This window comes from Vipera berus (assembly GCF_964194415.1).
Source record: "Vipera berus genome assembly, chromosome: 1".
In the NCBI taxonomy this organism is placed as follows: domain Eukaryota; kingdom Metazoa; phylum Chordata; class Lepidosauria; order Squamata; family Viperidae; genus Vipera; species Vipera berus.
In genome coordinates this window covers 147,493,862-147,511,454 of record NC_138202.1, presented here as the reverse complement: position 1 = coordinate 147,511,454, position 17,593 = coordinate 147,493,862, and the positions used below count along the sequence as shown (strand labels likewise).

General features: G+C 42.9%; 1 protein-coding gene across 1 annotated transcript in view; it reads left to right on the top strand.

The window, feature by feature from the left end:
* The window catches only part of NEB (nebulin), a 228,957-nt gene that overhangs the window by 112,181 nt on the left and 99,183 nt on the right, over positions 1 to 17,593 (top strand). Inside the window, exons 99-109 of the mRNA XM_081333913.1 lie at positions 185 to 496; positions 10,081 to 10,284; positions 10,403 to 10,507; positions 10,783 to 10,890; positions 11,468 to 11,779; positions 12,578 to 12,781; positions 12,901 to 13,005; positions 14,932 to 15,039; positions 15,476 to 15,787; positions 16,577 to 16,780; positions 16,906 to 17,010. Of these exons, the coding sequence (XP_081190039.1) occupies positions 185 to 496; positions 10,081 to 10,284; positions 10,403 to 10,507; positions 10,783 to 10,890; positions 11,468 to 11,779; positions 12,578 to 12,781; positions 12,901 to 13,005; positions 14,932 to 15,039; positions 15,476 to 15,787; positions 16,577 to 16,780; positions 16,906 to 17,010 (2,079 nt within the window). The remainder of the gene's footprint in view (positions 1 to 184; positions 497 to 10,080; positions 10,285 to 10,402; positions 10,508 to 10,782; positions 10,891 to 11,467; positions 11,780 to 12,577; positions 12,782 to 12,900; positions 13,006 to 14,931; positions 15,040 to 15,475; positions 15,788 to 16,576; positions 16,781 to 16,905; positions 17,011 to 17,593) is intronic.

Below are 17,593 nucleotides of genomic sequence, written 5' to 3'. Positions count from 1 at the left end.
TGAACTTACAAAGCAACATTCCTAAATTTTGATGTGATCAAATACTACTGAATGGTTGCTTTTTAATGATGAAATCCACCTGTTCCTTCATTCAAAGTCCCTGAGTCATTAAGATACCAATTTTCACACTGTCTGACATCATCCTAATAATTTCAATGGTTCTTTGCTTTGCTTTTCTCTTCAGTATAAATACAAACAAACATATGAGAGACAGAAAGGTCATTACATTGGAACCCCATCAGTCAAGGAAGATCCTAAACTTTCATGGGCTGCTCGAGTAATGAAGATGCAAAATGATCGTCTCTATAAACAAGCATACCACCGTTCAAAAGCCAACATCACCATTCCCTATGAAATGGTGGCTATCCAGGCAGCGAAGCAAGGGCAGGCTATAGCCAGCGACATTGATTACCATCATTATCTGCACCAGTGGTCTTGTCTGCCGGATCAGAACGATGTGATCCAAGCAAAGAAAGCGTATGAACTTCAGAGTGATGTAAGTACACCAGTGGTTTACAAAATATATGTAGATGTATCATGGTCAGGCACAGAACAAAAGAGACCTTGAAGTGTCTAGCTGTAGAATAGATGTATTTTATACTTCTGGCAGGAATAGCCAACACCCTAGATCAGGGGTCGGCAACCTGAAAAAGGAAAAGAGCCACTGGGAACCGGTTCCATCACACATAAAAAAAAGTGGGAGCCGCGTGTCTGTGTCCATGCACGCGCATGCGTAAAAAACGTTTTGCGCATGCGCAAAACAGGTTTGTCTTGCGCATGCGCGGACGCGCGTGGTTGCCATTTTTTTTATGTGTGATGGAACCGGTTCCCGGTTGCGCGACGGGGACGGCCCGTTTGCAGAGCTACCGCCTTTGGCAGCCTGCAAATGTGCCGCGACAGCTTTCCCAAAGAGTGGCGCCGCTGTCCGTTCACGCGGAGGTGCGCGCGCACCTCTCCAAAGGTTTGGGGAGGTGCGCGCGCACCTCCGCTCGTTCGGAGAGGTGCGCGCGCACCTCTCCAAACGGGCGGTGCCACTCTCCATTTGGAGAGGTACGCGCGCACCACTGCCCGTTCGAAGAGGTGCGCGCGCACCGGGCGGCTGGGAGCCGCAGGAGACGGCTCAAAGAGCCACATGCGGCTCCAGAGCCGCGGGTTGCCGACCCGTGCCCTAGATGATAGGCTCAAGATCCAGAAGGATCTCAACAGACTTGAACACTGGGCCCTAAGTTACCAAATTAAATTCCATGCTGAGAATTGTAAGGTTTTACACTTAGGCAAAGTGAACAGGTATAGAATTGGCTCAATAGCAATAAAGGAGTCCCATTGGACAATCACTTAAATATGAGCAGGCAGTGTGCTGCAGCCACCAAAAAGGTCAATGCAGTGCTAGGCTGCATTAACAGAGGGATAAAATCAAGATCACATGAAGTATTAGTACTGCTTTATAGTGCCTTGGTAGGATCACATTTCGAATATTATATCCAGTTTTGATTGCCATGATATAAAAAAAGATTTTGAGACTCTAGAAAGAGTGCAGAAAAGAGCAACATATGATTGATGATTAGGGGACTGGAGGCTAAAACCAGATGAAGAACAGTTGCAGGATTTGGATGTTGTTAGCTGCGAAGTTGTGTCCGACCCATCACGACCCTATGGACAACGTTCCTCCAGGCCTTCCTGTCCTCTACCATCTTCTGGAGTCCATAGAACCTTATGCTTACTGCTTCAATGACTCCATCCAGCCACCTCATTCTCTGATGTCCCCTTCTTCTCTTGCCCTCAACCTTTCCCAGCATAAGGCTCTTCTCCAGTGAGTCTTTCCTTCTCATTAGGTGGCCAAAGTATTTGAGTTTCAACTTCAGGATCTGGCTTTCTAAAGAGCAGTCAGGGTTGATCTCCTCTAGTACTGACCGATTTGATTGCCTTGCAGTCCAAGGGACTCATAGGAGTCTTCTCCAGCTCCAAAGTTCAAAGGCCTCAATTCTTTGACGCTCAGCCTTTCTTATGGTCCAACTTTCACTGCCATACATTGCAACTGGGAAGACCATAGCCTTGACTATACGCACTTTTGTTGGCAGGGTGATGTCTTTGCTTTTTAGTGTGCTGTCTAGATTTGCCATGGCTTTCCTCCCCAGGAGCAAGTGTCTTTTAATTTCTTGGCTACAGTCCCCATCTGCAGTGATCTTGGAGCCCAGGAAAATAAAATCTGTCACTACCTCCATTTTTCCCCCATCTATTTGCCAGGAATTGAGAGGGCCGGATGCCATGATCTTGGTTTTCTTAATGTTAAGTTTCAACCCAAGTTTTGCACTCTCCTTCTTCACCCACAACAAGAGGCTCTTTAGTTCTTCTTCACTTGCTGCCATTAGAGTGGTATCATCTGCATATCTTAGGTTGTTGATATTTCTCCTGGCAATCTTAATTCCAACTTTTGATTCATCTAGCCCTGCCTTTCTCATGATGTGCTCTGCATATAAGTTAAATAGGCAGGGCGACAGTATACAGCAGTGGTGGCAAACCTTTTAAACACCGAGTGTGCAAACTGCAACCCAAAACTCACTTATTTATCGCTGGGTGCCAGGTGGGGTGGCCCACTGGGTGGGTGTGGCTGTGGTGGTCATGGAAGATTGGGTGGGTGTGGCCAGGGGTGTGTGGTCACCTCAATGTTGCTCATGGGGAGGGACACCTGTGGGGGGTGGGCAGGGTTGGGGGAGCTCCAGGAGGTCTCTGGCAGGTGGGGTGGTAGGCAGGAGACTCATCCTGTGGGGTGAGATGAGGCAGGGTAGGGGTGCCATTGCCATGGGGCAAGGCAAGGGCTGGGGCAACTGCTGCCTGACACCATCGGTCCCTGCACACAGAGGCCAGCAAGCACATGGGGGCAAACAGTGTCCGTCAGTAGCCACAGCCTGCTGGCCCCTCGACAGGCGCACTCTGGGGCTCCGCAGCCCACTGCCAGCAGTTCAAAGAAGCCGCCTCCGAGATGGATAGTTGGCCAACAGCTGAAGAGGTGATGAAGTGGGTCGTGCCTAGAAAAAGGAGAGCATGCGGGTCCAGGAGGGATGGGATGGGGGGGAGGGAAACCAACCATGCCGCGATGCATTCAACCACGTGGGATCTCGGCAAATTAGAAGGCGGCTGGTTGAAGAGGGATAGTTGCCACCTCTGGGGCATGGCGTGGGTGCCCACAGAGAGGGATCTGAGTGCCTCCTCTGGCACCCATGCCATAGGTTCGCCACCACTGGTATACAGCCTTGCCGGACTCCTTTCCCAATTTTGAACCAGTCAGTGGTTCCGTGTCCAGTTCTCACCGTTGCTTCTTGACCCACATATAGGTTTCTCAAGAGACAAATAAGATGGTCTGGTATGCCCATCTCTTTAAGGACTTGCCACAGTTTGTTATGATCCACACAATCAAAGGCTTTAGCATAGTCAATGAAGCAGAAGTAGATGTTTTTCTGGAACTCCCTAGCTTTCTCCATGATCCAGCGTATGTTGGCAATTTGATCTCTAGTTCCTCTGCCTCTTCAAAATCCTGCCTGTACTTCTGGTAGTTCTTGATCCACATACTGCTGGAGACTAGCTTGTAGGATTTTAAGCATAACTTTACTAGCATGTGAAATGAGTGCAATGGTGCAATAGTTTGAACATTCTTTGGCACTGCCTTTCTTTGGAATTGGAATGTAAACTGATCTTTTCCAATCCTGTGGCCACTGTTGAGTTTTCCAAATCTGCTGGCAAATTGAGTGTATAGACCACAGGTCGGCAACCTGCGGCTCCGGAGCCGCATGCGGCTCTTTGAGCCGTCTCTTGCGGCTCCCAGCCGCCCGGTGCGCGCGCACCTCTTCCAACGGGCAGTGGTGCGCGCGCACCTCTCCAAATGGAGAGTGGCACCGCCCGTTTGGAGAGGTGCACGCGCACCTCCCCGAATGGGCGGAGGTGCGCGCGCACCTCCCCAAACCTTTGGAGAGGTGCGCGCGTACCTCCGCGCGAATGGGCAGCGGTGCCGCTCTTTCAGGAAGCTGCCGCGGCCCGTCTGTGAAGCTGCCGAAAGCGGCAGCTTAGCAGACGGGCCGCGGCAGCTTCCTCAAAGAGCGGCACCCCTGCCCATTCCGAGAGGTGCGCGCGCACCTCTCCGAACGACCGGAGTTGCGCGCGCACCTCCCCAAACCTTTGGGGAGGTGCGCGCGTACCTCCGCGCGAAGGGGCAGCGGTGCCGCTCTTTGAGGAAGCTGCCGCGGCCCGTCTCTGAACCTGCCGAAAGCGGCAGCTTAGCAGACGGGCCGCGGCAGCTTCCTCAAAGAGCGGCACCCCTGCCCATTCCGAGAGGTGCGCGCGCACCTCTCCGAACGACCGGAGTTGCGCGCGCACCTCCCCAAACCTTTGGGGAGGTGCGCGCGTACCTCCGCGCGAAGGGGCAGCGGTGCCGCTCTTTGAGGAAGCTGCCGCGGCCCGTCTCTGAACCTGCCGAAAGCGGCAGCTTAGCAGACGGGCCGCGGCAGCTTCCTCAAAGAGCGGCACCCCTGCCCATTCCGAGAGGTGCGCGCGCACCTCTCCGAACGACCGGAGTTGCGCGCGCACCTCCCCAAACCTTTGGGGAAGGTGCGCGCGTACCTCCGCGCGAAGGGGCAGCGGTGCCGCTCTTTGAGGAAGCTGCCGCTTTCGGAGGTACGCGCGCACCTCCCCAAAGGTTTGGGGAGGTGCGCGCGCAACTCCGGTCGTTCGGAGAGGTGCGCGTGCACCTCTCGGAATGGGCAGGGGCGCCTCTCTTTTTGAGGAAGCTGAGACGGGCCGCGGCAGCTTCCTCAAAGAGCGGCACCGCTGCCCCTTCGCACGGAGGTACGCGCGGACCTCCCCAAAGGTTTGGGGAGGTGCGCGCGCAACTCCGGTCATTCGGAGAGGTGCGCGCGCACCTCTCGGAATGGGCAGGGGCGCCTCTCTTTTTGAGGAAGCTGAGACGGGCCGCGGCAGCTTCCTCAAAGAGCGGCACCGCTGCCCCTTCGCACGGAGGTACGCGCGCACCTCCCCAAAGGTTTGGGGAGGTGCGCACGCAACTCCAGTCGTTCGGAGAGGTGCGCGCGCACCTCTCGGAATGGGCAGGGGCGCCGCTCTTTGAGGAAGCTGCCACGGCCCGTCTGCAAAGCTGCCGAAAGCGGCAGCTTTGCAGACGGGCCGTCGCCGTCGGGCAACCGGGAACCGGTTCCATCTCATTTTTAAAAAAATGGCAGCCGCGTGCATCCGCGCATGCGCAAAAAACCTTTTTGCGCATGCGCGTGCATGGACACACGCACGCGGCTCCCTCTTTTTTTAATTTGTGATGGAACCGGTTCCCAGTGGCTCTTTTTCTTTTTTAGGTTGCCGACCCCTGGTATAGACTGTATAGAGCTTCTCCATCTTTGGCTGCAGAGCACATAGTCAATCTGATTTCTGTATTGACCGTCTAGTGATGTCCATGTGTAGAGCCGTCTCTTGGTTGTTGGAAAAGAGTGTTTGCTATGACCATCTTATTCTCTTGACAAAATTCTATCAGCCTGTGCCCTGCTTCATTTTGTACTCCAAGGCCAAACTTGCCTGTTATTCCAGTTATCTTTTGGCTTCCTACGTTAGCATTCCAATCCCCCATCATTTTTTGGTGTTAGTTCTATAAGGTGCTGTAGGGCTTCATAGAACCGGTCAATTTCATCCTCTTCAGCACCAGTGGTTGAGGCATAGACATGGACTACTGTGATATTGAATGGTTTGCCTTGGATTCAAACTGAGATCATTCTGTCATTTTGGGGATTGTGTCCCAGTATTGCTTTTCCTACTTTTATTGACTATGAAGGCTACTCCATTTCTTCTGAGGGATTCTTGCAAACAGTAGTATACCTGATAGTGATCTGAATTAAATTCACCCATTCCTGTCCATTTTAGTTCGCTGATTCCTAAGATGTCGATGTTCAGTTTTGTCATCTCTTGTTTGACCACGTCCAGCTTGCCTTGATTCATGGATCTTACATTCCAGGTTCCTACGGAGAAAAAATCTTTACAGCATCAGACTTTCCTTTCACCACCAGATACATCCACAGCTGAGCATCCTTTCGGCTTTGGCCCAGTCGCTTCATTCTTTCTGGCGCTACTAGGACTAGCCCTCTGCTCTTCCCCAGTAGGATATTGGACGCCTTCTGACATGAGGGGCTCATCTTCCAGCGTCATATTTTTTTGCCTTTTGGTACTGTCCATGGCAAAGATACTGGAGTGGGTTGCCATTTCCTTCTCCAGTGGATCACGTTTTGTCAGAACTCTCTGCTATGACCTGTCCGTCTTGGGTGGCCCTGCACGACATAGATTATAGCTTCATTCAATTATGCAAGCCCCTTTGCCACGACAAAGCAGTAATCCATGAAGGAGAGGATTTGGATACATCTAGTCTAATGAACACCTATACCAGGGGTGACATGAAAACAGTGTTCCAATATTTTTTTTTTTATTAAAAAGTTTTATCATACATTTTATCTTTAACAAACCCCCCTACCCCTCCCCTATCCCTCCCTCCTTACCCCTCCCCCCTCCCCCCCCGACTTCCCAGAGCTAAGTACAAGGTATAAAAAACAAAAAAAAGAATCATAAACAACCACATGCTAACAACCGTAAACTCTAAAATCTATCACTCTCTAGCTCATATAGAATAACTAGAAACACTATTAATATAAAATCTTCATTTCAAAAAAAGGATTTAGGCAATCTAGCATGACTTGGGACGCGCTTAAAAGCTCCAGCCTTGTCCATCTGTACATCCAAAACACCATTCCAATCCCCCATAAAAATAACAGATTTATAATCCAACTGGGTAAGCTTTGTATAAAGTAAACTAAAAAAGTCAGCTTGTTGTTGATTGTTGTTAGCTGTGAAGTCGTGTCCGACCCATCGCGACCCTATGGACAACATTCCTCCAGGCCTTCCTGTCCTCTACCATCTTCTGGAGTCCATTTAAGCTCACGCCTACTGCTTCAGTGACTCCATCCAGCCACCTCATTCTCTGTCGTCCCCTTCTTCTATTGCCCTCGATCTTTCCCAGCATTAGGCTGTTGTTGATTAGGAGCATATAATCCAACTAAAAGCGTCTTTTTGCCTTCTAGCAGCAGCTCTATCATAACGTATCTTCCATGCTTATCTGCTTCAATTAAGTCTGCTGTTAAAGCACTTTTAACATAAACAACCACTCCATTTTTCTTATTCATTGCAGAAGCAACAAATCGCGTACCCAACCTTGAGTTCAGTAAATACTTTTAATCCACAACCCTAATATACGTTTCTTGCAAACATATAACATCTATCTTGAATTGTTTTAAATATTGAAAAACTTTCTTCTTCTTCTGTGGTGAATTTAGTCCATTAACGTTCCAAGTTAAAATTTAGTTGTCATGCATATCATCCCAAAGCTCTTAAAGCGCAGCTCTGATAGGACTATCTTTTTTAGGCCGTGCTCCTCCCACTGCTTGGCTATAAGTACGTTGTGAAAGTTCCATAGACTTCTGCTGATCTTGTTCTTTTATTTTTTATTTTTTAATCATTTTAAAGCAGCACGCGTCACCCTCTGCTCTCTAAGATCATCCAAAGAAGTTGTAGCTTGATCTCCTCCAGCACCGTTCTCCTCTATCTGTCCATCTTCAGCCTCTTGATGTTCTCCTTCTCCAGATCTCTTTGCAGCTTCCAAAAGTAATAATGGGGTTGCTTTTAAAACGTTATTATAAAAATCACGCGCCTGCATCACAGTAACCAAACGGTACCTTTTACCTTCGTGCATCACCATCAACCCAACTGGGATCTCCCATCTGAACCTTATATCTCGTTGTTTGAGCTCTTGCACAAGAAATGTAAAATCCTTCCTTCTCCTTAAAATCTTTGGAGGAATTTCTTTTAGAACCAAAACTTCTTGATCAGCAATCACAACTTTAGAATCATAGGCAGCTTGTATAACTTCATCTCTAATTTCCCTCTTTACAAAATAAACCACCACATCTCTAGGCAGCTTTCTCTGTCTAGCAATCCATGAATTCACACGAAACACTTTATCCATGCCTCCCTTTATTTCAGATGCTGGCTGATTCAATACCACTTCCAGAGCCTCAGAAATCAGCTGCTTTAGATCTTCCTTAATATTCTCTTTTAAGCCTCTGATTCTAACAGCAAACTGCATCTGGTAATATTGAGCAAGACTCAATTCTCTGTCCATTTTGTCTCTTAAATCTTCATTCTCCAATACTTTTGCTTCTAATATGGCATTCTTTTGAGTCAAATCTTCCACTTTTTCATCCAGGTCTTCCACACATTCAGCCACTTTATACACTGAAGACAAAATGTCTGCCTTCATCACACTGAACTTCTGTTCCATCCTCTCTTCCATTCTCTCCTCCAATTTCTCCAATTTCTCCTCCATCCGTGCAAATTTATCACCCATTGATTCCAGAATTACCTGGGCATGTTTTTCAAGAGCATCTTGTAGATCCTTCGGTGTCAATACATCAGGAGGATGCAACGCCTGCAATGATGATTGTTGCGTCGGAGAAGTTCCAGCACTCCGAAGAGTTTTTGAGGGAGGTTTAGCCGCCATCTTTTACTTCCACTTGTGACGCACTTTCACTTTAAGTTTAAAAAAGTCCATCAAGCTCGAGAGTAAAATATAATAATCCTCTTCATCCTTTCCTCTTGTACCGCTCTGCCTGCTCCTTTTATTCCATAGTCCTTCCTTCAGGCAGGGGTGGTCACAAACGCCTGGCTCTGCTCCAAGAAATCCGGAGCAGAGACGCTGGCCAGCTGGGAGCGACCCAGGCTACGGGGGAGTTCGATCCTTCAGCCGCCCAAGCTACAAGCTCAGGCGGCCCCGGAGAACTCAACCCCTACCTGGGGCCTCACCCCCTCCTCTTCTCCCGAGGAGGGGGCTTCAAATTCACCCGAACAGCTGATCGACGCTGTTTCGGGTGAAAATTACTCAGCTGAGCCGCGGGCAGCCCGGGAAGGCTGTCTCCGGCGCCGCGCAGCCACCGGAACAACAGTGTTCCAATATTTGAGGGACACAAAGAAGATGGGTAAACCTATTCTCCAAGAAGAGAAGCAATCTAGAACAAAGAAGAAAATTCCTGACAGTAAAAACAATTAATCAATGGAACGGCTTGCCTTCAGAAGTTGTGGGTGCTAGAGGTTTTTAAGAAGATGTTGGACAGCAATTTGTCTGAAATGGTATAGGTTTGAGAAGAGGGCTGGACTAGAAGACCTCAAAGATCCCTTCCAATTCTGTTATTCTGTTAAGAACACATAGCTGCATTATGCCAGGCATAGAACAAGAGACCTTAAAGTATATAGCTATAGAACAGATTTATTACACTTCCGTTTCCATTATTCCTGCCAACTGGAAGTTAGGATTCTCCATAGCTGAAGAATGCAAGTATTAGAAGGTGCCTTAAAAATTATTTTACTTTTACTTTTATTTCTTTGATAACAGCTACCCCAAAGTCCCAACAGACATTATTTCTACACTGAGGTTTTCATTTAATGAAACTAATTTGGGCAGGCCTTACTAGAACACCATGCTGTGATGGTGGAAATATTTTTAAATGTTTATTACAGAGATAGGAATTTTAGATGTGTTTTGGCTTCCCAAAGTTACAAACATATCAGAAGCTTTTGAACAAACAATTGGGCAGAGTCTACTACTCTTTTTAAACTTGCTTGAGTAACTTGTATCAAATCATCTATTTTGATTTAGAGTGTTGAAGGAGTGTACTTCAATAGAATCAGAAAGAGTTGTACAAATTGATTGGCATACATTCCATGCCTTAATAACTTTTCTGCCTACGTAATCAAGATGATTAACAGATTTGAATTTTCTGATATCTTTATTCCCTTATTTAGTTTGATTGTCTTTTGTTTTTTGTTGTTTCATAAATTAAACCATTTAAAATTAATTGAACAACATTAGTCAGGACTTTCTGACATCCTTTATATCATATAATATATAACCTATCTATTTATCACGTAAGAATATTTGTTATAAGTATGAACCTAATCATTTTATTCCTTCTTTTGTGATCCATTGTCTCATAGAATTTGTATAAATCTGATCTGGAATGGCTCCGTGGAATAGGATGGATGCCGGAAGGCTCTGTGGATGTGGTCAGAGTGAAAAGGGCTCAAGATCTTGTAAATGAGAGGTTATACAAACTACGTCCAGATGCACTGAAATTTACCAGCATACCTGACCCGCCCCCGGTTGTCCTGGCCAAGGTCAATGCACAACAGATCAGTCAGGTAAATTGAAATGTAGTCACTACTTCTGTGTAATGTCACTGAAATACAGTGGCCTTTGAAAATTAAAAGGATTTTCACACAACAATTGAAAATTGTCTTTCCTTCCTCCCTTTCTTAGAACCTGTATCGTGAAGCGTGGGATAATGAGAAGACACAGATTAATATTCCTCTTGATACCCCTGAAATATTGCTCTCCAAGATGAATGCTGTGAATGTTAGCCATGTAAGATAATTTTATTTGTTTATAATCAAATTTAAACAGCTGCTCGTCTATCAGCTGAAACTCTGAGCAATCAAAAGAAAATATAGACCTTAACAATGAAACAAGAATGTCAACACATAGGTTGAGGCTCTCTCATTAAAAATGCCAAACACTACAACATCCATCCATAGTGAGTTTTATTTCTGAGTAAATGTGCATAGGACTTCATGTTTAATTGAGTGTTTGTAGTATATTTTCTTGCAGCATTGAAAATTGTGCATATGTTTTAATTGCAGAAACATTATACTGGAGCCTGGGATGAGGCCAAAGCAAAAGGCTATGACTTTAAAGTTGATGCTCTTTCATTCAAGCATGCGAAATCTTCCAGAGAAATTGCCAGTGAGGTATGAGGACTATTGTTTAAATATAATTGCTGATACCACCGATTTATTTCTAATCACCCACCTACCAAAGTGTGCAAGTTTATTTAAACTTAAACTTGTATGTAAACTTCATATCATACAAGGCACTCCACAGCAGTGGTTTGATGTTTTTACACAATTATTTTTCACATGGATTGCTGTAGACATTTTTAAAATCAAAATATTTTTTTACTTGGAACTGCCAGTCAGATAACTATGAAACATTTAATTTGTACAATGTTTGATTTGAAAGGGGATCTAGTATTCAAAAAGCATTCTCCATTTACTAAATACATAACTAAACTATCATTTTAAAGGGGAATAAATTAAATGTTGTTTTATAATAGTTTATTACCCAATATAATATCATATTGATGCCTAACCTACAAAACAACATTCCTAAAGACACATGCATTCAAAATCTACTCAATGGTAACCTCTTAATAATGAAATCTACCTGTTCCTTTATTCAAGGACCCCCAATTGTTAAAATACCAATTTTCACACACTGCATTATCCTAATCATTTCAATAGTTCTTTGCTTTGCTTTTCTCTTCAGTATAAATACAAACAAACTTATGAGAGTGAAAAAGGTCATTACATTGGAACCCCTTCAGTCAAAGAGGATCCTAAACTTTCATGGGCTGCTCGAGTAATGAAGATGCAAAATGACCGTCTCTATAAACAAGCATACCACCGTTCAAAAGCCAACATCACCATTCCCTACGAAATGGTGGCTATCCAGGCAGCGAAGCAAGGGCAGGCTATAGCCAGCGACATTGATTACCATCATTATCTGCACCAGTGGTCTTGTCTGCCAGATCAGAACGATGTGATCCAAGCAAAGAAAGCGTATGAACTTCAGAGTGATGTAAGTACACCAGTGGTTTACAAGATATATGTAGATGTATCATGGTCAGGCACAGAAGAAAAGAGTCTGTGTAGTGTGTAGCTGTAGAACAGATACTTTGCACTTCAGCTTCCATTATCCGGACCCACATAAGATTCTCCCTGCCACACAAATCCCAATATCTGAAGAATGTAAGTTTTAGAAGGTGCCCTTGAAAATTAACTTAATTCTACTTTTATTTCCTTGATTGCCTATGTCCGAAGGACACCAGAGACATTGTTCCTTCACTGAAGTCTTCATTGAATGTACCTAAAGTTTGCATGGCATATTAGAACACCATGCTGTGATGGTGGAAATATTTTTAAATATTCATCACAGAGATAAGAATTTTAAATGGGCTTTGGCTTCCCAAAGTGTAACTGTAAAAAGCCTTTGAACAACCAATCAGCACATTCTAATAGCCTTTTCAAATTTGCTGGCATAGTTGAACTAAATAAATTTATTTTGAATTTAGGGCATTATATGTGTGTACTTAAAATGATTCAGAAAGAGTTGTTTAGAATGTTTGGTGTACATGCCAGGCCTTAATAGATTTTCTGCCTACTTAATCAGAATAATTAACACATTTGAATTTTTGGTATCTTTGTTCTCTTATCTAGTTTGATTGTTTTGTTTCATAAGGAAGATTAATCCATTTAAAAATAATTGAACCATATTAGTCAGGACTTTTTGATATCCTATTAATTCTATAAAATTAAACATTTGCTAAAATATGAACTTAATCATTTTATTCTTCTTTTGTGATCCATTGTCTCATAGAATTTGTATAAATCTGATCTGGAATGGCTCCGTGGAATAGGATGGATGCCGGAAGGCTCTGTGGATGTGGTCAGAGTGAAAAGGGCTCAAGATCTCATAAATGAGAGGTTGTACAAACTACGTCCAGATGCACTGAAATTTACCAGCATACCTGACCCGCCCCCGGTTGTCCTGGCTAAGGTCAATGCACAACAGATCAGTCAGGTAAATTGAAATGTAGTTACTACCTCTGTGTAATGTGGCTGAAATACAGTGGCCTTTAAAAAATTAGAAGGATTTTCACAAAGCAATTGAAAATTGTGTTTCCTTTCTCCCTTTCTTAGAACCTGTATCGTGAAGCGTGGGATAAAGAGAAGGCACAGATTAATATTCCTCTTGATACCCCTGAAATATTGCTCTCCAAGATGAATGCTGTGAATGCTAGCCATGTAAGATATTTTTATTTGTTAGTTTATAATCAAATCTCTGAGCAGTCGAAATATAATCTAGATATTAACAATAAAACAAGAATGGCAAAACATAGGTTGAGGCTCTCTCATTAAAAATGTGAAATGCCTACAACATGCATCTATACCAGGTGTCACATAGTAACCTCCTCGCCCCAGTGCCTGGGGGAAGAGCCAAGTCTCTGTGGCCTTCTGAAAGGCAAGTAAGGTTGGAGTTGAATGTATCTTTGGGGAGAAGCTGTTCATGACAGGGAAGTCTTGCTTCCTGGGTTCTTCCTAAGCCCTATCATATATTGCCTCACCAAAGGACCCAGATCTGGTAGGATAGGTAGAAACCACCAGAAAGAGTACACAAGTAACCTTGTCCTTAGCAAAATAAGGGGTTAATGGCAACAATAGTTGGAATTGCTTCCAGAAGCCTTCTGGCAACCAGTGCAGTTAATGTAGCAGAGGTGTTATATAAGTGTACTTATGCGAGTCTCCCAACACTATATGTGCCACCATATCCAGGAGCAGTTAAACCTTCAGATTTCTTTTCAAAAGCAGAGCACATTTCTACACTGGGAGATGAGTAAGTCATGAATGTCCAAACTAAAAATGGGTGCAACTGGCACACAAGATATACTTGTGCAAAGGCCCTCCTGGCCATAGCAGCCACCTGCTTTTTGAGCAGAATTGGTGTATCCTGAAGGATGCCAACATTCTGCATCTACTCTGTCTTGGGAATTATTCTCCCATTTAGATTTAACAATGGAAAATTATGAGATATGGGTGGCCATAAAATTTACAACTACTCAGGTGGGTTATGATTTAGTCAAGCCAGTTCTTCCCCTTCCAGTCTGCAAATCATCAGGCACTGCATCATTGCATGGCATGTGACTGAGATGTACAATTGAGTGTCTTCATCCCATTAATAAAACCCATCCAACTTCTGATGTAGAAGTTAATTATAAAGGTAAAGGTAAAGGTTCCCCCGCACATGCATGTTAGTCGTTTCCGACTCTAGGGGCCGGTACTCATCTCCGTTTCAAAGTCGAAGAGCCAGCGCTTGTCCGAGGATGTCTCCGTGGTCATGTGGCAGGCATGACTAGACACCAAAGGCGCATGGAACGCTGTTACCTTCCCACCGTAGTGGTCCCTATTGAAAAGCATTTTTACATGCTTTTGAACTGCTAGGTTGGCAGAAGCTGGGACGAGTGACAGGCGCTCACAGGCGCTCACTCTGTTACAGAACACTGTGCAACCCAAAGAGCAGAGGTCTTGGGCTAGACTCCCCCCCCTCAAATCAGCCATGGAAAAAAGTGACCCACTAAAGAACAGCATCTTTCCTCTCCCAACCTTGTCTGTCAACCTGGAAGGATATCATGATCAATAGTTTCTGAAGACATGGAGAGGATTTGAGACAGCACAAGGGAGATGCTTTTGTTTTTAAGTTTGGGTGAGAGGTCTATTAAAAAGAACCACAAACTTACAAGATGTTATTAGTGTACCAAAAACCATTATGTTTTGGAAGACAGTTTTGTTATTTTAAGTGTTACGTTTCCCCTTCTTGCATAGCTATATTATTGTCAATTCATAATGAATTCCATTTTGGTCTATTAATGTCAATTCATAGTATAGATATTAAACAAGTAAAATTTGTTATGTTATTTAACATGTGTGCATCCATAAATATGCATGTAAATCTATACTGAATTTATGCAATGCCATCCTATTATTTATTCTGAAAATTCAAATTTTTCATATATTGCACTGCATTTGTCTACAGATGTCTTCTGAAGAACAGTCAATTAAACATAGTGAGATTTATTTTTGAGTAAATGTGCATAGGACATCATGTTTAATTGAGGAGTGTTTGTAGTATATTTTCCTGCAGCATTGAAAATTGTGCATATGTTTTAATTGCAGAAACATTATACTGGAGCCTGGGATGAGGCCAAAGCAAAAGGCTATGACTTTAAAGTTGATGCTCTTTCATTCAAGCATGCAAAATCTTCCAGAGAAATTGCTAGTGAGGTATGAAGCCTATTATTTAAATATACCACTGAATCCTTTCACATTAGCCATCTGGCAATAATGTGGAATTTTATTTAAACGTAAACCTTATATTGATTCAATCACATACAAGGTACCCTACTGTTTTGATGTTTTTTACACCATTATTTTTCTTATTGCTTGCTGTAGATATAATATTTTAAAACAAATGAAAACAATTTTTTACTTGGAACTGCCAGTCAGATAACTATGAAATGTTTGATATATACTGTGTCTGATTTGAAAGGGAATCTTTTTTTCACAAAGCACTTTCCATGTATTAAATATGTCATTTTAGGCCATCCTTTTAAAGGAGAAGTGGCAATTTTTAAATATTATTTTATAATGCTTTAATAAACTATATAAAATATTGATGCCTACCCCTAATCATGGCTCTTTTCTACACTTTCGTCTTCAGTATAAATACAAACAAACGTATGAGAGTCAAAAAGGTCATTACATTGGAACCCCATCAGTCAAGGAGGATCCTAAACTTTCATGGGCTGCTCGAGTAATGAAGATGCAAAATGACCGTCTCTATAAACAAGCATACCACCGTTCAAAAGCCAACATCACCATTCCTTACGAAATGGTGGCTATCCAGGCAGCGAAGCAAGGGCAGGCTATAGCCAGCGACATTGATTACCATCATTATCTGCACCAGTGGTCTTGTCTGCCAGATCAGAACGATGTGATCCAAGCAAAGAAAGCGTATGAACTTCAGAGTGATGTAAGTACACCAGTGGTTTACAAGATATATGTAGATGTATCATGGGCAGACACAGAACAAAAAAGACCTTGAAGTGTCTAGCTATAGAACAGATACTTTGCATTTCAGCGTCCATTATCCCAACTGATATAACTTTCTCCCTGCCACACCAATCCCCATTTCTGAAGAATGCAAGTTTTAAAAGGTGCCCTTAAAAAGTATTTTAATTCTACTTTTATTTCCTTGATTACATGTGCCAGAAAGTCACCAGAGACATTGTTTCTTCACTAAGGTCTTCACTGAGTGTAGCTAGTCTTTGCAGCCCTATCAGAACAGAAATATTTTTAAATGTTTATCAGAGATAAGAATTTTTAATGTGGCTTGATTTTCTAAGTGAGCATATGCAGAAGAAATTTATGACAAATCAATTGGGCAGAGTCTAAGATCCTTTTTAAATTTCCTTGCTTATGTTGCACTGAACTCTTGAATTTTGAGAATTTTATTCATTTATTTATATTAATTGATTCAAGAATAGATATTAGGAATCATTGATGTATCATGCCATGACTTAATTATGTTTTCTGCCTACTTAATCATGATTATTAACACATTTTAATTTTGGGGTATCTTTGTTCCAATATCTAATTTGACTGCATTGCATTGTTGTTGTTTTATAAGGAAGATTAATCCATTTAAAAATAAATGAACCACATTAGTCAGAACTTTCTGATATATTATTAATTCTATTTACTAGATAAAATTATTTGCTAAAAAAATAAACTTATTCTTTTGTGGTCCATTGTCTCATAGAATTTGTATAAATGTGATCTGGAATGGCTCCGTGGGATAGGATGGATGCCGGAAGGCTCTGTGGATGTGGTCAGAGTGAAAAGGGCTCAAGATCTCATAAATGAGAGGTTATACAAACTACGCCCAGATGCACTGAAATTTACCAGTATACCTGACCCGCCCCCGGTTGTCCTGGCCAAGGTCAATGCACAACAGATCAGTCAGGTAAATTGAAATGTAGTCACTACTTCTGTGTAATGTGACTGAAATACAGTGGCCTTTAAAAAAATAAATAGGATTTCTCATGCAGCTATTGAAAATTGTCTTTCCTTCCTTCCTTCCTTTCTTAGAACCTGTATCGTGAAGCGTGGGATAAAGAGAAGGCACAGATTAATATTCCTCTTGATACCCCATCAATGCTGCTCTCCAAGATGAATGCTGTGAATGTTAGCAATGTAAGATAAGTTACTAGCTATATTTATTCTTTTGTTAAGCATATTACTATTCCTTTGTTTATTATATTGTCTTAGTTATACTCTCCTGTTAGTTGCTCTTAAAAACATAAAGGTATTACATGTTTATTCTTATATATATATATATTTACACTTTGAGTAATGACAATTAAACTAAAGCTTCACCTCAACAATTGAAGGAAAAGATATACGCACACAAACATATCCATATGTACACAGACTGTAAGTTATCCTTGTGTCATTTATTTTTTTGAGACATATATATTTGGCTCTTAAAAATCTGTCCGAGTAGATTGCATACCTGTGCTTGTATACAAACATACAATGAAAAACAATTACATGTAGATGTAAGTGATGATGATGATGATAAAAATGATGATGACTGTTTCAGTAGACACTATATCCCCACCATCCCTGTTGGAAGTACAAGGTTCTGCACAAAAACTTTATGCCTTCTTGACCGATATTGGTTTTTTTTATTTTCTTTTGTTAAGTATGCATCCCAAGTTCATTGGCTAAATCAATATAAACTCAAAACATTGTAGAGTGGACATATTACTATAAA